This window comes from Geotrypetes seraphini, chromosome 1, assembly GCF_902459505.1.
Source record: "Geotrypetes seraphini chromosome 1, aGeoSer1.1, whole genome shotgun sequence".
In the NCBI taxonomy this organism is placed as follows: Eukaryota; Metazoa; Chordata; class Amphibia; order Gymnophiona; family Dermophiidae; genus Geotrypetes; species Geotrypetes seraphini.
Genome location: NC_047084.1, coordinates 123,671,162 through 123,691,642, shown reverse-complemented (window position 1 = coordinate 123,691,642; position 20,481 = coordinate 123,671,162). Strand labels below are relative to the sequence as shown.

At 46.2% G+C, this 20,481-nt stretch overlaps 1 protein-coding gene across 2 annotated transcripts in view; it reads left to right on the top strand.

Annotated features, from left to right (window-relative positions):
* Positions 1 to 20,481, top strand: part of HMMR (hyaluronan mediated motility receptor) — a 197,983-nt gene that overhangs the window by 27,446 nt on the left and 150,056 nt on the right. For both annotated transcript variants that reach the window (XM_033937747.1, XM_033937736.1), the window contains exon 7: positions 15,054 to 15,154. In XM_033937747.1, the coding sequence (XP_033793638.1) occupies positions 15,054 to 15,154 (101 nt within the window). The remainder of the gene's footprint in view (positions 1 to 15,053; positions 15,155 to 20,481) is intronic.

Below are 20,481 nucleotides of genomic sequence, written 5' to 3'. Positions count from 1 at the left end.
ATCACAGTCCGATCAAAACTAGGGCCAGAAAAGAAAATTACTTCAATAAACTGGACTTAAGCATAACTTAATAAAAATCTTAGGAAGCCACTATGACATACCTTTTATGCAGGACGCCGTAACGTCTCTTCTGATCAAAAAGATGGCTGCACCATGACTTTACTGGGTTAAGAACTCCCGGGGGATGATGTCAAACCCCGGAAGTAGTTGTGCAGTAAAAATGCTGACTAAGCTACTGACAATTGGAATACAATTAAAGAATTTCTGAACTTTCTATTTGTTTTTGTTCTTTATTTATTTTATTATGTTTTGAGGGTTTTCTCTTGGCTTTTGTGTTTTTATTTCATATTTTTCATTTTTCAAGCAAAGAATAAAGAGAAAAATTCCTATCGGTCTATGTAATTTAATCCTACAATGAGGAGTGAAAATCACGAAAGAGTCAGAAGAAAACATTCCATTCTAGTTTTAGATTCAGCCCATTCGGTTCCTGGCTGTTCAATTTATAAATCCATGCTTGTTCAGCCCGCATGAGTCGCTGTTGTCGGTCAGTGCAGCTATCGTTAATGTGATCGATCACACAACATTGTAAATCTGTGAAAACGTGATTGTACTCCAAACAATGTGTGACCATAGGGGCTTGAAGTCTGTTATTCCGAATGCAACTTTTGTGCGCAGTGGCCCGTATTCTAAAAGGGCGAATGGTCTGGCCCACATAGATTTTGGGACATGGGCAAATAAAAACATAGACCACAAAAGTCGAGTTACATGAGGTTGTGTGTTTCAGCCTAAAGGTTTGACCTGTCCTTGGATGAACAAAAAAATCCATGAGTTCCCGTGTTATTGAACAAGTGGAACATTTGACACATTTAAAGTGTCCAGCGAGTTGAGCAATGGTTAAATATGAATCTGTGATGTCGGATGGGCTTAAAAGTTCTTTGAAGTTCTTTTGGCGAGCCCTGAGGCAGCAAGTTAGTGAAATGCTGGCCACCGTCGGTGTACCGATCAACAGAGATAAGTTGAAAGTTTTTTCTTCTATCAACCATGCATAGACAGCCCTGCTTATAGTTTTTCTAATCTGGGAGTGCGACGGAGGTTTTTGCCAGTGAGGTTACCACCTAACCACCTTTATCCACCATTGTGGTGGTGGGAGGGCATTTGTCTGAGGCTTTTCCTCCAGTTCATTTGGAACATACTGCTTTGAACTAAAGCAGTACTGCCTACATTCTTATGACATTGCTCTTTTCTCTGTCTTGTGAAAGTGTGTTTCACTATGTCCCATATTCCAACACAATTTTTGCAGGAAAAACTGTCACATTTAGAAAGAAAATCTGTCCTGAATATTTTTGGTCTAAAGTTTTAGATTCTCTCTCCAGCTCTCCTAGGGAGCACACTATTGATGATAGCTGGCATAATTGGAGATCTATTACAGAATATGCCTATCAATCCTTGGCGCCAGTTATCACCAAAACAATCTCCTATGCTCGGAATGCACCGTGGTTCTTACCTATTCATAGAGCCCTAAAACAAAATTATCCCAGGACAAGCAGGCAGCATATTCTCACATGTGGGTGACGTCATCCACGGAGCCCCGAAGCGGACAGCTTTTCAAGCAAACTTGAAAGAAAATTCAAGCTTGCTGTGCTGCACCACGCATGTGCATGCCTTCCCGCTCCACTAGAGGGCGCATCCCCACCTTGTGGTCCTCAGTTCTAAAGTTTCCGCGGAGCCAGAAGCCCTGATTTTGTGTTTCTCCGGTTACTTGTCTTCTAGCACCGCGGCCTTGTCTTTTTGTTCGGGGTCGCTGTGCGCGTTCGTGTTCGCTCTTCTTTTTTTGTTTTGTCTTATAAAATAAATAAAAGTTCTTTGTTTTGTTGTTCGGCATCCGGGGGCTCCCGGGTGGCCGTTGCCGCGTGGCCTCATTTGGTCGCGGCCTGTTTTTGTTTTTCATGTCCCGGCCCTTGTCGGGGTTTAAAAAGTGCACCAAGTGTGATCAGCTATTGTCGATCACTCCCATCGGTGGTGCCTTTTGTGTTTGGGGACTGACCACCCTACCGATTCGAGCCCCCGGTGTTCGACTTTTCAGTCTCGGGCTCTCCGCTGCCATCGTGCACACATGGCGGATTTGTTTGTGGTGGAGCCATTGGCGGGCTCGACGTCGGCCCCGGCCTTGACCTCGGCCTCGGTCTCCTCGGCCCCGCCCCGACTGTCCTCAGCCTCAAAACCCTCGTCTTCAGGCTTGAAGCCTTCTCAGGGTAAGTCCCCGCTTTTCTCCTCAGGTGCCATTCCAACGAAGAAGCCATCCTCGGGGGCCTCGGCTGGGCCTGGTGGGACACCCCTGGCCCGGTCCTCCAAGTCGGGATCCGTATCCATTCCTAGGGAATACTTGGTACCGAGGTCACCCTCAGTGGAGTGTACTGCTGCCACCGATATGCCGTCCATGATGGCGGTTCCGGTTTTTCAGGACATGCTCCGGGCTCTGATTTCTTCGGAGTTGTCCTCGGCTTTAGCCCACTTGCAGCCTGCCTCGACCTCGGCCTCGGACCAGCCTGAGCGGGGCGTTCGGGTGCCCCGGGGCAAGGTGTGCCGGACCCGACGGCTTTCGTCCTCGGAGTCTTACTCCAGGGCCTCGGGGGGGTTCTTCACCCCCGGGCCAGCTTCGATCGAAGCACCATTCTAAGCGTCCTAAACGCTCTCGGGGATCCCCTTCGAGGCGGGGTCACTCCCCGCCGGCCCGGACCGTCGAGGCACTTCGGGTCTCTGACCTTTCTCTTTCGAACCCGAGGTTGCTTCGGTCGCCCCCTCGGAAGAGTTCGATCCGGGGCTCCCGGGATCCCTCTCCGAGGCGTCGGAGGGTTTCGGTGCCCCGGACCCTGAGGTCTTCCCCGAGGGGCTCCTCGGGACCTCGGAGGTCCCCGACCCTGGCGCGTTCTCTCGGCGCTGCCTCTTGGGGGTCGGATCCTGGTGCTGGCCGTGAGCCCCGATATTCTCGCGAGGCCTCGCCCTCTTTCTCGGCGGCTCGTTGTTCTCACTCGCCTACCCCGGAGGAGGATCGGTCCGGTGTGCGACCTTCCTCGTTTTCGAAGTTTGTTCTGGATATGGGACAGGCCTTGGATTTGGACCTTATGGCTGGTTCCCAATATTCCAAAGAGTTCCTGGCGGAGCTGGATCTGCCTTCCCCGCCCAGGGAATCTCCCCGCCTCCCGTTAAATCCGGTGCTCCGGCAGGCGTTTTTGAGGAACCTTGAATCCCTGTATGCGGTGACTGCAGTTTCATCCAAAATGGAGGCTAAATACCGTACTGTGCCCTGTAAGAGGTTTGAGCGGGCACAGTTATCCCACCAGTCGTTGATGGTGGAGTCCTCGCTCAAGAAATCTCACCCTTCTAGGGTTTTGGCTGCGGTTCTGCCGGGCTGCGAGGGCCGCACGCTTGATAAGTTTGGGTGGAGGCTTTATCAGAATTCCATGATGGCTAATCGGGTTCTGAATTACGCCTTCACGTTTACATCTTACCTCCGCCAGCTGGTGAAGTCCTTGCCGACCTTTCACGGGGTCCTGCCGGCTTCGCACCGAGACGACTTTGGACGGCTGGTCGAGTCCCTCTCCCAGCTCCGTCTTTACTTATTTCATGCTACCTATGATGCCTTTGAGCTCACCTCCAGGGTCTCCACTTTCGCTGTAGCTATGCGCCGGCTGGCGTGGCTCAGGATCGTGGATATGGATCCTAATCTTCAGGAGCGCCTAGCCAATCTGCCCTGTGTGGGCTCTGAGCTCTTCGATGAATCTCTCGAGGCGGCCACGAAGCGCCTCTCGGAGCACGAGCGTTCTTTCGCTTCCCTGGTGTGTCCTAAGGCGAAACCCTCTGTTCCTAAGACCTACCGGGCTCCGCTTAGGCGCTACCCTCAAAAGACTACACCGGCTTTCTCGAGACCACTTCCTTGGAGGCCGCCTCAGCAGTCTCGGGCGCAGCAGAAACCTCAGACGCAGGTGGTGTCTAAGACCGCCCCGTCTTTTTGACGCTCTGAGTGGTTGGGGGCGGGCCCCCTCCGCACTAACGTCGACCCCACTACCCATCGAGGGCCGTCTCCGCGCCTTCTATCCCGCTTGGACCCTTCTCACCTCAGACGCTTGGATCCTCCGGGTTGTGTCCGAGGGTTACTCCCTCAACTTCTGGGAGGTTCCTCCAGAAAGTCCGCCCGGCGCGTGTCCTTCCAACCGGGCGCAGCTCCCGCTTCTGCTGTCGGAGGCCAGAGCATTGTTGCGCCTCCAGGCAGTGGAGCGTGTCCTTCCTTGTCAGCGGGGCAGGGGGTTCTATTCCTGCTACTTCTTGGTCCCCAAGAAGACCAGGGATCTTCGCCCCATCTTGGACCTCCGGCGGCTCATCAAGTACCTTGTCCAAGAGAAGTTCAGAATGCTCTCCTTTCCGGTTCTGTACCTGCTACTCGACGAGGGGAACTGGATGTGCTCCCTCGACCTGAAGGAGGCTTACACCCATGTTCTGGTGCATCCTGCCTTTCGCAAATGTTTGCGCTTTCAGGTGGGGGAGTTGCACCTCCAATATCGGGTCCTCCCCTTCGGACTGGCTTCGTCCCCTCGAGTCTTCACGAAGTGCTTAGTGGTTGTCGCAGTGGCCCTGCGGTCCCGGGGGCTTCAGGTGTTTCCTTACCTGGACGATTGGTTAATCAAAGCACCATCCAGGGAGGCGGTTATCTTAGCGACCCGACAGACTATTATCCTTCTTCAGAATCTGGGGTTCGAGGTAAACTTTCCAAAATCCCAGTTGTGCCCCTCTCAATCTCTACAGTTCATCGGGGCCGTGCTGGACACGGTTCGCCTCCGTTCCTTCCTTCCTCCTCCTCGATTGGAGACCCTCGTCTGTCTGAGTCAGCAAGTTTCTCTGCTGCCCTCGGTCTCGGCGAAACGCACGATGATTCTGCTGGGTCATATGGCTTCTACAGTCCATGTCACACCGTTTGCCCGATTACATCTGCGGATCCCTCAGTGGACGTTGGCCTCTCAGTGGCGTCAGGACCAGGACCCGATCTCCAGTCCCGTGACAGTGACTCCCTCTTTGAGACGCTCGCTCCATTGGTGGACCAACTCTTCCAATCTTTCCAAGGGTTTGCTCTTTCTCGCCCCTCCGCACCACAAGGTCCTAACCACGGATTCTTCGGAGTACGCTTGGGGGGCTCATCTGGATGGGCTGCGCACTCAGGGAATGTGGTCAGCGGAGGACCGTCGCTGTCACACCAACGTTTTGGAGCTTCGGGCCATTTATCTGGCCGCTGTGGCCTTCCGCCACCTGCTTCACGATCGGGTAGTTCTAGTCCGTACGGACAATCAGGTGGCGATGTATTATATAAACAAGCAAGGGGGTACGGGGTCCTGGTCCCTGTGTCAGGAAGCTCTTTGTCTCTGGGAGTGGGCGATTTCCCAAAACACCTTTCTTCGAGCGGTTTATATTCAAGGGGAGCGGAACTTCTGGTGGACAAGCTCAGCCGCCTCCTCCAGCCGCACGAGTGGTCGCTTCATTCTCGGGTCTTGCGACAGGTGTTCGGGCGGTGGGGGACGCCTCAGATAGATCTGTTCGCCTCCCCCCCTCAATCACAAACTGCCTCTCTTCTGTTCCCGGATGTACTCCCTGGATCGTCTCGAGGCCGATGCCTTCCTCCTTGATTGGGAGGGGAAGTTCCTCTACGCGTTTCCGCCTTTTCCTCTGATCCTGCGGATGCTGGTACGTATTTCCTTTTGCTACGCTCAGGCTGGTCTCGCGCTGCATGGTCGGATCACGGGGCATAAGGTCCGAGCGATGGCGGCTTCTGTTGCTTTCCTCAGGTCTACACCTGTTGAGGACATCTGCAAAGCCGCCACTTGGTCTTCGGTTCATACTTTCACCTCCCACTACTGCCTGGATACTCTGTCCAGGAGCGACGGCCGGTTTGGCCAGTCGGTTTTGCGTAATCTGTTTTCTTAAATTGCCATCCTCCCACCTTCCCTTTTTTGGTTGGCTTGGAGGTCACCCACATGTGAGAATATGCTGCCTGCTTGTCCTGGGATAAAGCACAGTTACATACCGTAACAGGTGTTATCCAGGGACAGCAGGCAGATATTCTCACAACCTGCCCTCCTCCCCAGGGATGGCTTCTTTGCTGGCTATGTGAACTGAGGACCACGAGGTGGGGATGCGCCCTCTAGTGGAGCGGGAAGGCATGCACATGCGTGGTGCAGCACAGCAAGCTTGAATTTTCTTTCAAGTTTGCTTGAAAAGCTGTCCGCGTCGGGGCTCCGTGGATGATGTGAGAATATCTACCTGCTGTCCCTGGATAACACCTGTTACGGTAAGTAACTGTGCTTTGTAGGAGGTTAGAAAAGAAATGGAAAAGATCTCATTCAGACACAGATAAATTAAATTGGAGATCTGCAATTAGAAAATATAATCTTGAACTTAGGAAAGCAAGAAAAACCTGTTATGGATGTAAAATAGCTAAGTCTAATTATCGGAGTGAAAGGTCACTTTGAGCAGCCAAAAAATCTAGAGACTTGAAGAAGGCACAGATAGTTTATTAGCATACGTATGCGATTCCCGAGCTCCAAGCTGGCTTCAGAAGTGCCGAAAACAGGATGTTACAGAGATATTTATACATTCTTCTGGCTATACAACTGAATTCTAGAAAAAACTTTTCACGTGTTACTTTTCTTAACAATCATTGGTCCTCAGCTCACACTAGCAGGTCACTAGCAAGTCAGTTATCTAGGCCCCGCAGTCTTTCTGTTGCATGTCATTTTTGCTAAAATAGCCATAAAGCTGCTCCACTGAACTATGGACTCTGCTGTCAACCATTCCACTGCTGCATTGGCCCTTGCCCTCTCCCAGTATTGTCCCTTACCCACTGGGGACCCCGACTTTCCTGACCCCTAACTTTATTTTGTCAGGCTTGGCTCCTTAGGTACGCCAGCCTGAAAGGGGGGAATGTAGGGTCATGAAATGGTTAACTGTTGTTTAAAATATTGCTCTGGCCTACATAGCTGAAAACAGTGTACAATCTATTGACCTCATCTGCCTGAAATGTATGTCCCTGCCTTACCACATTGAAAGCTAAATAGATAAGAGTTTGAGCCATGATGTACCCTGCCCTTATGTACATGTAACATTTAGAGCTGTAAGATTTAGATAAGCAGAGAAATGAGCTAGTTTCCTATAGGACTATAAGTTGTAGCCCTGAACCTATCATAAGTGCTGGCTTAGGACCAATAATAATTGTAGAAAAGTTATAGAAGTAACAAATGAAAATTGTAGTTTATGCATATATTAGTTTGCGAAAAGGGCATAAAAGTTCGTGTATTTCCTGTTTCTGACACTCTAGTAGGCAGGCTGTTAACTGCACTCGAGTCCAGTATGCTGTGAATAAACCTCTTGTACTTTCTTCACGCCTCTGACTTTGTGTGTCCAAGTGACCTTTCAGGAGTAGTACTCTTTTTAAATTCTGGTGTTTTCTATCTCTGACTCAAAGTCTGAGCAATCTATCTCCTTCTGCTGATGTTGTAGCCTGCTTTTTTCAAGACAAAAGCTCTCATTAGGCAATCTTTTCCTACAGGAAATATTGGGTATTTCTCCTCTTATTAAAAAAAAATCCCACACTAGAGATACCAGTTGATCGTTATTGGTGCTCTTTTGATTCAGTTTCTGAATACCAAGTATCCAAATTATGTGAAAAGTTGAGAAGGTGTAAATGTTCATTGGATCCTTTTCCATCATATCTTTTTCTTAATATTCCTTTTCAGGTCACAATGTAGTTGACCATTTTATTAAATTACTCACTGGAAAATTGATACTTTACGCAATCTATGGGGCAAATAACACTCCTTCCCCCTTCTGAAAAAATCAGATCTAGATCCTATTATCCCCTCTCATTATCGACCAATTGCTAATATACCATTGTTGACAAAGTTGTTAGAATCAATTGTAGCTAGTCAACTTACCAATTATCTGGAGAAATTCTCACTACTTCAGCCTTTTCAATATGGATTTCCTTCTCTTCTTTCTAAAATCCAACAATTACGACTATAAAATAAATGTTCAATTTTGCTTCAGTTTGATTTCTCTGCGGCTTTTGACGTAGTGCATCATGATATTCTGCTCCAATTACTTTCAGATATCGAACTTAATCAGGTTTGGTTTTCTAAATTTTTACTGTCTCGATCTTACTCAGTTAATATTGATGGTAATATTTCTAATTCCTGGCATCCTCCTGGGAGTTCCCCAATCTTGTTCAATCTTTATATGACAACTTTGAATACTTACAAATTGTCAGCTTGGGAAACGCTTTTTACCTATGCAGATGACATCTTTATATTGATCAAAATTGACTCAAATATTACCACTTTAACTTTTAAAATAAACCACTGTATTTCCAAACGTCAAACTTGGGCTATGTCTGTCCAGATGAAATGAAATGCAGCCAAAACTAAACTTTTGTGGTTAGGCCCAAAACTGGATTATCTTCCTTTTCGATTCTGGAGCCTTCCTACAAATTGTGTTCTTCTCCAAGATTTTGGGAATACTTTTTGACTCTTCCCTTATCTTTAAGGATCAAATAAACTCTCTGGTTAAGAAGTGATTTTTCAGTTTACGAAGGTTAGATCTCTTTTCCATCAACGTCATTTTTCTGTCTTGGTCCAATCAATTATACTATCTCGGCTAGATTATTGTAATACCATTTATCTTGGCATCACAAAGATCTGCCTCCAAAGACTACAATTGATTCAGAATTCTGCTGTGAAGTTGATTTATGGAAAAAGCAAATTTGACCACGTGACTCCATTGCTTTTGAGTCTCCATTGGCTCTCGGAATCCAGTTTAAATGTTCCCCTCCACACACCCCTGTGGCTTTGCCTTCCTCTACACCTTTGGCATCCTCTCTTTCTCCTCCCTCGTCCAAGCGCCAGAGCGTATCTTGGGTTGAGGATTTGTGGTTGGAGGAGCGTGTCGGCCTGGATGAAGACCTGGACCCTTTTGAGGAGTTCCAGGATCCTCTCAAGGGGACAGCTGCTAGTGGCAAGGCATCTGGTTTCCCGCTTTCTGGCAAAGCGGCGTCCGTGGTGCGCCTATTTCAGAGGGATAAGCTGCCAGACCTGATTCAGCAGGTCTCTTTGGTGCTGCATTTCGAAGAGGCACCACTGGAGACCATGCATGTGGGGGACCCTCTTTGGGGGAGCTGTGCTGCTTCCCGCTCTTTTCCTATGCATCAGGAAATTCAGGATCTTGTCCTGGCACAGTGGAATACGCCGGAAATGCCGTTCAGTAGGCGCATGCCATGGCTCGTTTGTATCCCATCTCAGAGTGGGATAGGGCAAAGTTCTGGAACAATTGCTCACGCCTACTACTTATGGGGAATTTAGGAAACACCTAAAAACATATCTGTTCCTGAAGTATTTAGGCAACTAACCTGTACAATCCTACTCCACAATAACTGATCTCTAGCACTGTTAATAACTAGCTTCTAACTTTGTTAATTCTACTTAATTTGTAACATCTTTTAACCATTGTAAACTGCATAGAACTTCACGGTCCTGCGGTATATAAACTGTTATTATTATTAGGGCTACCTTGAAGTCGCCAGTGGTGGATGCAGTAGTCTCGGCGATTGCTAAGTGGCATACCATTCCTGTAGAGGGTGGTTTTGCCATGCAGGACTCTGAGGAGCGTAACTTGGAGACCATTCTTAAACAGAATTTTGAGGTCTTGGCCTTGGGGTCCAGGCAGCTATTTGTGGGGGGCTGGTGGTTCACGCCATTTTTTTGATGGGCTGAGCATATCCTGGATCATGAGTCTGATGACTGGTCCTTGATGGATCAGGAGGTGGTGAAGATTGAGATGACTGCCTCGTTCCTCTCGGATGCCCTTTATGACTGTGTGCAGAATTCGGATTTGTGGCTTTTTGAGTGGCCACACGTCATACCTTGCGGCATTGTGCTTGGTCGGTGGATGCCGTGTCCAAACCTAAACTCACTAAATTTCACTTTCTGGAGTCCTTTTTATTTGGGGAGGACCCATGGCGGCATGGGGTAGCAATGCCCAGGACGTCTGCAGGAGTACTGCCGCTACCGCCCTGGGTGTGGAGCTGCTACTTTTCTGGATTCAGGATTTTCCCGTGGTCATTTTTATCAGCGCATGCAGTCCTTTTGGGGGGCCCGTTGGGGGGCTGGGAATCTCTCCGCCGGTTCCACCGCTGCTCGTCCTGCACAATGACTCCTTGCTGGCACCCCCCTCTGGTTCTGGTGGGTGCCCTGCTGCACAAGTTTTTTCCCCAAGTGGGCCGCAATCACATCCGATCAGTGGGTCCTGGAGGTAGAGCAGGACGGATATGCTCTGGAGTTTGCCCGCTGTCTGCCAGATCTTTTTCTAGCTTCTCCATGTCAGGCAGCATGGAAGACGTAGGCCTTTCGCCAGACCCTTCAACGCTTGTTAGATGTCAAAGCGGTTGTTCCAGTACCCCCTCAGGAGTGTGACACCGGCAGGTACTCAATTTGCTAAAGAGTAAGACAAGGAGGAAACAGCCGGAACCAGAGGGCTATCAAAGTTTCAAGTTTATTGAGTTTTAATATACCTACCATCAGCAAGTATCTGGCCGGTTTACAATAAAAATTTTAAAAGATAAATAATAAGTAAATAATTAGAAAATAATAAAGGTGCACACCAAGGACATAAACAGGACACATGAAAGTGAGGGAAAAAGGGAAATGGGAGGGGAAAGTTACATGTTAAAAGAAGAAAGGAGAGAGAGGGGAGGGGGTAAAACGTGTGGGGCGGGATCGCTTTATAAAAGCGGTTTGCTTTTACCAATAAGGGCAGACAGTCTGAAGTCACTATAGGTCGTCTTGGGCTGAGTCTTCGCTAGTGCCTCCAGTGGACATTTGTAAGGCTGCTGTTTGGTCTTCCTTGCATTCCTTTGTAAGACACTATTATATGGGATGTTCAGGTGCGTCGGGACGTGGTGTTCGGTGAGCGTGTTCTGGTGCCGGCCCTTTGGGGGTCCCACCCATGATGGGGACTGCTTTGGTACATTCCACTTGTAATTCCTATACTGGTCTGGAGAGTGCTAAAGAAGGAGAAATTAGGTTCTTACCTGCTAATTTACTTTTTTAGCTTCTCCAGACCAGTATAGGACCCCACCCTGTCTATTGTCGTGTTGTTCTTGTGGCTGTTGCGCGGGTAGATTTTGTTTTTTCTGCAGGTTCTAGTATTTTTCTAGGGCCAGGGAGAATTGAAGAATAGCAGCTGTGGCTCGGCTGACATAGCTGGCGAGCTGTGGGGACATTTTCTTGCTAGGATCTCTCCTTTGCATTTTCCAACAGCATTTGGGTATGTTAGTTGTTACTCCTGTTCGGAATCTTGTTTGTTTATGTTTTAAGTTCTTAGTTCTGCTTGGCTATTCGGCAGACTGATAGGAATAGGGGAAAGTACGTATTATGTACTATTCCACAGTTTTGTTTGTCTCCACCTGCTGGTAAAGATGAAATATATACCCATTTGTAAGATCCTATACCTGTCTGGAGAAGCTAAGAGAAAGTAAATTAGCAGGTAAGAACCTAATTTCTCCTTTCTTGTGTGATATTGTCAGTTTTGTTTTTGGCTTTTTTTTTTTTTTTTTTTTTTTTTAATATTAGCATTTTCAGGCCATCTCTGAATATATATGAGAGTTGTACATACAATGGAAACGTTTATTGTGGATGTCGTGAAAACCGGACTGGATATGATTTGAGGCCTTATTTTGAAAACCTCTGATTTGGAAAGAGAGATTGGGACATTAGTATTGGTGCAACTATACAGACCTTCCTTCTGAGGCATAAAGATGTCATCAAAAACATTCACAGAGCTGTAAAAGGAAGGTTCTATTGCTAGGTGACTTGACCACCAGATGTTAGGATGTCAAAGCTACCATGTCATGTATACATAAGAGGGTCTAGGTTTTCTACAGGAGGAAAAGATTTGGCAACTGAAGTTGTAGTATTTCCCCAATTGGGTTCCATTAGCTGGGAGTTTTGGATGATCTGGACTAGTGATCCCAGGATTATTAGTGTAGACAGTGATGGTTCGTACAAAAGTAAGGATTCTGTACTTCAGGAAACATATTCTTTCAGGATGGAGGTGGGAGTACCTCTGAATAGATAGAAAAATCTAGGAAAAAGGTGAAAAATGAAATGTCAAACTTTTCTCTTGGTGGCCTTTAGCGATTTACAAGAATCCTCTTGATTGTTTTTGAGATGGCTTTTGTAGAGTTTCCCAGCCCCTTCAAGGTTTGGAGCTTGTTTTAATACTGCTCTCTAGTGCTGTATTGTGTGGCTGTATTATAATGCTATGGTAAAAATGCTGTGTTTATTTCTCTGTTAATGCTGTACTGTTTGGCTAATTTACTCTATTCCCTGGTATTTTATCAAACTATATCCTTGGGGGGGCTCATAATGGAAAGAGAAAAACGTCCAAAAACCGGCCTAAGTCGGCACTTGGACGAACATTGTCAAAATACTTCCAAGTGCCGATAATAAAAACGGGTTTTGGACATATTTCTAAACGACCTAGGCCTTCATAGTGCCGCTGAACGACCATTGCTAAATAGGGCGTGTCGAGGGTGGGAGTTGGGCAGGACGTAGGCCGGCTTAGACTTAGTCGTACTGCATGTATAACCGAAAGTTATACAGCACAGGATTGACGGAACTTGGACGTTGTGACTTAGACCATTTAAATCATGGTCTAAGTCACAAAAACCCACCTAAAGTCACCAGATAAGCACTGCAAACACATAATACAGACCCTCACACACTACCCCAGTGATCACTGACCCTCCCCCACCCCATAAAAATATTAATCACAACTTGAACATTGTGCCTCCAGAACATCATCACCTGGCAGCCAGGCATAGGAATGTCTTGTCGTGCTGCACAGAGGCATCTTAAGCTGTTTGGGGGGTGGGTTAGGGACCCATGGAGAGGAGGACCCATGCCCATAAGCCCCTGTAATCACTGCATTGATATTGAAACATGCACTCCCCTATACAGCCCCAAAACCCTTTTGTACTGGCATATAAATGGCTCCTACAGCCATAAGGGCTATTGGGGTGGTAGATAAGTGGGTCTAGGGGATTCTGGAGGTGGTTTGGGGGGCTCACCATGACCTATAAGGGAGCTGTAGTGAGATGAAGACATGGCACCCTTTTTGTGAAGTTCGCATCAGTTCCCTGTAAGGTACCCCACTATTTAGGTGCCATGAACTGGGTGTTCAGTCTATCACTTTGCAGACCCCTCCCACGTCCAACAGGGCTTGTTCTAGGCATTTTTGGTTTGGACGAAAATGTGGTATAAATATCGACGATTTAGCGACTTGAACAATCAGATTGACAGGATGTATATTTGGACGATTTTCGAAACGAAAAAAAATTTGGCCATATTTTTTGAAAATGTGTCCTAAGCTGTTTTTTTTACTTTGAACGACTTGCGACTTAGACGAAAACGGACTTAGACATTCCTTTCGATTATGCCCTTCCACGTCTTCTGCTGTTTTTATTTTATCGTTTTTAATAATGCTCCATTCTTTTTGATTTTTTTTTTTTTAATGGTGTTCAAGTATTGCAGATCTGCTTTGTCAATAGTGTACTATAGAGCAGTGTTTCTCAACAGGTGGTATGCATACCTTTGTTGGAGGTACGCGGGCCGCTTGTTGGGGGAGCGCGGCCTGGCTACTGCGGACGATATTCCCTGCCCGTCAGTAGAAGCAGCTGCTTCCGGGGATCCTTGCCTGCCTGCACCCCCCCCCAAGCCAACCCAGTTACTTGTTCCTGCCGCCTATGCAGGGACAGTGCAGGCAGCAACTCGCACACTACATATAAGTAGCTGTCCCGGAAAGCTCCTCTCCGTCGTCAGAGTTGATGTTGAAGGGAAGGCTTGTGGGCCAGCCAAGTGCAGCGTGTGAATCTCTGCTTGCGCTGTCGGTCATCTTCCTTGACCTCTTTGGAAAACCCCCTGAATATAAATGATAATTAAGATTTTCTCTGCGTACAGTGTTTTTTAAATTTTGTGGTTACCATTATGCATTAAGATTATATTGTGTTTGTGTATGAAAAATGGATTGAAGAAATTGCATTACAATTGCATTATGGGTCAGGGACGGTGCTTGGGCAGGGGTACTCGGTTGGTATTTGTTAGGCTTAGGGAGTACTTGGCTTGAAGTTAAGAAACACTGCTCTAGAGGCCGACTAAATTTTGGTTTCAAGCTTTGTGTTTAGCTGAAAACGGCCTGAGCATTTTGTTGGGATCAAAAAAGTAGCTCTATCCTTGCCACCACTGCAGGCTGCCCTCCAGCTTTCTCTGCTCTCTCTTGGCCTGCATTCTAAGGGCCCTTGTGGTCTAATGGCTACTTTTGGAGCAGGAGCATACTGCATTGCTCCTGCCCCTGCTCATTCCTCTGATGGCTGTATGTGTTAAATTGCCGTTGCAACTTCCTATGGCAGCCTCATTGTCATGGGAAGTCATGGTAGCGGTTTAGAAGATGGAGCCATCGGGGGCAGGAATAATGTAGGATGTTCCTGCCCTGATGAAACCATTAAACCATCAGGGCCTTTAGAAAGTAGGCCTTTGTGTGTGTGTATGTGTGTGTGTGGGGGGGGGTGTTCAGGGCCACACTTTTCTTGTGGTTCTGGTTCTAGATGAAACCAGTTTGTCGGCCTCTAGTATACTGGCAAGTTTTACAGCTGATAAATGGTAATAACATCATATTAAATTGTTAATGTTTCTTTGCCTCCATCTCCAGTGGGTTGTGGACAAATCCATTCATTTAGACTGGCTTATCAGACTCAAGGAAAGGGAAATCATATAAGAACACATTTTACCATATTTGCCTTTCACATGCATAATGAAATTCTCTCTAGTACTTTAGAAAGTAAATAGACCAAGAACTCCTAAATCCCAGATAGGCTAGGGTTAATGATGAGCATGTTTTCAGATTTCATGCTATATTACCAAGTACTGGTAATTGAATATGTGGATCCTTCATATATTTTTAAGACTCTGACTTCTAAAGTGGAAGAAATGGAAGAACAGCTGCAGAAGGTTCAGAAGAATCTTGAACATTCGTTGGAAGAAGCAACCCAGCTTGAAGAAAAACTGTAGGTATTATTAACTGGAGTTGAAAATTCTCTGATATTTATTGACCCTATTTAAAGCAGCGATGTTTTGTAATAATTGTACTATGTATGTTTGTTCATATTTTATGCCTGTTATGTAAACCGTATAGGTAATAAATGGTATATAAATTTTTAAATAAATTAACCTAATGAGAATCTTTTTAGAGTTGAGCTTCTTATCCCGAAAATGAAACAATTTGAGCATTGATAAAGTAGCAGCGTGTAATCCATAGAGAGGCTTAAGACGGCTTAATGTTGTGAAAATATGAAATCTTATTCTGTGGTGATGTTCTACAGCACCTATGTTGAGCCTAGAAAATAGGAATTTTCGTTATCACCAGAGTCTCAAACAGGTTGATACTCAGTCTGCATCAGTCAGCTTTTTTTTTTTTCTTAATTCCAATTTGTCGCATGTAGAATTAGCCCCGAATATTCAATACTGGGTTATTTCTGCAAACAGCATTTAATAATTGGGCCTAATTCATCATGTGCTAGTCACTTAGCCAGAATTTCTCATTGGACCTGCTATTCCCACACCCCTCCCCTACTTTTTGTTGCTCCCTGGTGGTCTAGGGGGAAACTGGCAGGAGATAAGCCTACTTGCTCCTGCCTGGTGTAGTTTACTCACCAAAATGGCTGCTTTGACTTCTAGCAGCCTGACCACCCACCCACCTAAATAGAAGCAGATTCCCTGCTCATAGTTTGCTGCATGGTAGGCGTTTAACCTCTTCTCTGGACATGATTCATTTTTTGTGTGCGGCCATATTACTTCGGTCTCAGATGTGGCCTTTGGTTCCGGCCTGGGATCATAATCTGGTCCTGTCTGTGCTTGTGCGCCCTCCCTTTGAGCCCCTGGAATCTTGCTTTTTGAAGGACCTTACACTTAAGGCGGTCGTCTTTGTGACCATTGTAAGGACTGAAGTGGCCCCCACAATGTGAGGTTTGTAGGGGTTATGTTAGGCGCCCTTATAAACACCAGGTCCCAGGTTCAATTCCCTCAGCAAAGATTCACCAGGAATAGAATCAAATGAGAAGCACAGCCAGAGGTGATTGCATAAAGAATATATTATAGAAATAATAATAATAATTTATTTCTTATATACCGTCAAAGCCATAGAAGTTTGAGGCGGTTTACAGTGAAGAAGAACTGGACAATCAGCGAATAGGTACAATCAGCAAGTACAATCAGTAAGTGGAACGATCAGCAGAATAGATACAATTAATAGAGGTAAGAAGGGGGGCTGGGGCAATGTAAGGGTCAGGAGAAGGTGAGTGGGAAGGGAGGAGAAAGGAGGTCTAGGGGGGAAGGGTAGGGTAGGAGTCTTGGGTTACAAATCGGTTAAATAGATTAGTTTTTAATAATTTTCTGCAGTTTAGGTAGGATGAAGAGCGCGAGAAAATATTACATAGCCAGTTATTAAGATGACCTGCTTGGAAGGCAAGAGTTTTGTTCAGGTGTCTTTTGTAACGGCAGGCTTTTAGAGTTGGATGGCTGAAGAGATGAGCTTTGCGAGTGGGTCTGGATGGACGATACATGGTAAAGTGGGGGACCATGTATAAGGGGGCTGAACCATGGATGGATTTGAAAAAGAGGCAGGCAAACTTGAACAGCACTCTTGCTTCCAGGGGCAGCCAGTGTAGTTTTAGGTAGTAGGGAGTATGTGATCCCATTTTTTCAGCCCAAAGAAATAGACATACAGAAAAGTAGGATTCATAAAAGTTACAATTACAGAGAATACTTCTGTGTTCTTGTGAATGAGAAAGAACACACAAAGAAAGAGAGAGAAAGGGGGGTGGGGAGGGTGATGTCCCAAGCTAGCAAGAGAGACAAGAGAGACCAGAGCCAAGAGAGGGGGGTGATGGTCTATGCTTCGGGTTCCAGAGATAAAGAGAAGGATAGACAGAGAAAGAGATAGATTCATGTGTATTGCAGAGAGGAGGCTTTTGTAGCTTGGAATCTTATTCTGAATATAGAAACTACTGTATTTCCCAGTTTAGAATTTGTAAACTATTTGTTATGATCTTGATAGATTTATCAAGTGATGTTAGTAAATCTATGTATTACTTATATTGTACACTTGTTGAAAGTTTAAAAATGAATAAAGAATTAAAAAAAAAAAAAAGAAACAATGGTTAATTTAATTGCTAAGGAGGGTGTGATACTTACATGCATGGTAGATGGGATTAGTCTCTGGCTTCTTTGTCCCAGTCAAGCAGCCTATCTTCTTGATAAACAATCCAGTCTGGCTGGATGATTAATGTATGTGAATTCTGAGCAGGAGAATATAGGGTCTATCTGCATCAACATTCCAGAGTCAGATTGATATAATTTCCTATAGGCCTTTGCTGAAATTAACATAACATAAGAACGCCTTCACCGGATCAGACCCTAGGTCCATCTAGTCCGGCGACCCGCACATGCGGAGGCCAAGCCAGGTGCTCCCAGATGGAGACCCTGATTACCCGTATCCCTCAATGTGTTTTGCAAGGAGGTGTGCATCCAATTTGCGCTTGAAACCCAGAATGGTAGTCTCCGTCACAACCTCCTGCGGGAGAGCATTCCAAGCGTCCACCACTCGCTGTGCGAAACAGAACTTCCTAACATTTGTCCTGAGCCTGCTGCCCCTCAGTTTCAGTCCATGACCTCTTGTCCGTGTCACATTTGACAAAGTGAATAACGATGTTTCTTGCTCTATTATGTCAAATCCTTTTAGTATTTTAAAAGTCTCTATCATATCCCCTCGTAGTCTCCTCTTTTCAAGGGTGAACAGTCCCAGTTTTCCTAGGCGTTCTTTGTAGCTCAAATTTTCCATACCTTTTACTAGCTTCGTGGTTCACCTCTGCACCCTTTCCAGCAGGGTTATATCCTTTTTTAAGTATGGAGACCAGTGTTGGACACAATATTCCAAATGTGGTCTGACCATCGCTCTGTAAAGCGGCATTATAACGGCCACCAGTCTACTTGTGATCCCCTTCTTTATCATGTCCAATATTTTGTTTGCTTTCTTTGCCGCTGCTGCGCATTGAGCCAACGGTTTCAGGTTCCTGACTATGCCAACTGAAAATGCTGATCGCTAGCAATAGCTATACTGACAGCCATTACTTCTGCGAGATGCATTTCCAAGTTGCAGGCTTTCTCTTGTGGGCCCCCTTCCTGGAGTTTTCTAGGGAATGTTTTTTGCTGCAGCCTGTTCTTCCTTTCTGCCGAAGGTAGTTTCGCCTTTTCATGTCAACCAGTCCGTGGTCCTCCCAGTCTTGGGTAGTTGGGAGGGCTCTTTAGAGCAGAGCAGATGCATAAGTTGGATGTCTGCTGGGTCCTTCGCTCTTATGTTCAGTGGACCCAGGAGTTCCGGAAATCGAATCGTCTTTATCCTCTTAGCTGGTTCTCGTAAGGGGGACAATGCTTCCAAGGCTACCATTACGCGCTGGATCAAGGAGACTATCGCTTTGGAATACCTTCTTCAGAAGAAGCCTGTTCCAGAATTTCCCAAGGCTCATTCCACTCGGGGTCAGGCAGCTTCTTGGGCTGAGTCTTCTCTTGTGCCTCCATTGGATATCTGTAAAGCTGCGGTTTGGTCTTCTCTCCATGGATGTTCAGGCATGTCAGGATGCATTGTTTGGTGAGCATGTTCTTGTGGCGGCTCTTCAGCAGTCCCAACCATGATGGGTACTGCTTTGGTATGTCCCATCAGTGATCTGTACCAGTCTGGAGAGACACTGAAGAAGGAGAAATTAGGTTCTTACCTGTTAATTTTTATTCTTTTAGTCTCTCCTAGACAGGCACATCTCCCAGGACGGGAAAGACTAAAAGAACGAAAACAGGTTGTCTGTTTTGGGATTCACGTGAAGAGTGTGGTTTTTTCTGTGTATGTTTTTATTAGGGTAGGGGAGATTGAAAGAACAGCCTTTGGCTCAGCTGGCGAGCTATGGGGACGTTTCCGAAGGTCCTTCAAGTCAATTTCCAACAGTATTTCTCTGTTGGTACATTGTCAATAGCGTGCAGGACAATTGTAACGCGACAATTCCGCTCCGTCAAATGTGTGCACCGACAAGTGCGCACATGAAAGAAGTGGGATTTTCAGGGCGTAAGTGTAATGAGTTTGTTTGTTTGTTTTTTTTTGTGGCAATCTTCAAATTGAGACCGCATTGAGACTCCGAATGAGAGCGCAATGCTAGTGGGGGAAGAGTTGGGCTTCGGGAGGAGACCGCGAGTTTTAAGTGTACGGGGAGGATTTCCACTACAAACCCCTACCTCAATGGTAGTGCATGGAGTTGTAAGTGTAATGGGGCGGTTCTTCCCCCAGATCCCCCTTCAGAATGCAAACAGGAAGGCCTCAGAGTGGTTAGAGCGGCGGCACACATTTGTCCTGTGCGCAAATGTTGGGGCGCACTTTTGATGAGTCACCTTCTCTGTTAGTTGTTACTCCTCTGGGTAGTGTTATTGCTGTTCACGTTTATTAATTTCTTAGTTCTGCTTGGCTATTCGGCAGACTGAGTGTATTAGAGACTGCACAGCCCACTTGTACTACAGCCAAAAGTTTGTCTCTGTCTCCACCTGCTGGTCATGGTGCACTATTACCCATCAGTGAACTGTGCTGGTCTGGACAGACTAAAAGAAAATTAGCAGGTAAGAACCTAATTTCTCCTTATGTCGTTCTAATGCCGCACTCTTTATTCCTGAACCCATTTCTCGTGAGAATTCTTGTATAGAGCCTCATTAGCATTCTTTTGCTCTGCCTCCTATCCATCTGGGCTGTTCTCCAATTCCCCAGTTGTCTCTCAAAAGTGAGATGGTAGAAGCCTGTCTCTTCTGTTCGTGTTTATTTTTCAATTAAATGTGGCTTTTCCTCAGTGTCAGCAGTAGATGACTACAGAGACCAGTGGGATTGTGTCCATCTACCAGCAGGTGGAGATAGAGTACTTATTTGCAAGTCCCCCCCTCTTGGATGGAAAGCCTCCTGGTCAATTAGTATGCTCTATCTTCAGCAGGTGGATTGATGCATATTTTTAGCACCTGGTTTCTGCTTTGGCTCTGGGCTCCTGTTGCTTGCTTCAGATAATAATAATAATAATTTATTCTTATAGACTGCCAAAGCCATGAAAGTTCGAGACGGTTTACAAGAAGATGTGCTGGACAATCAGCGAAGAGTTTACACTACATTGTTATCAAATATAAGCCATGATGATTCAAGGCAGTTTACAACGAAAGGAGCTGGACAAACAGCGAAGTGGTCACAATACAAAGACATCGCGTACAAGCTTACAGAAAGGAAGAAAAGGAAAGTTTATAAAAATTCTTAGGTTACAAT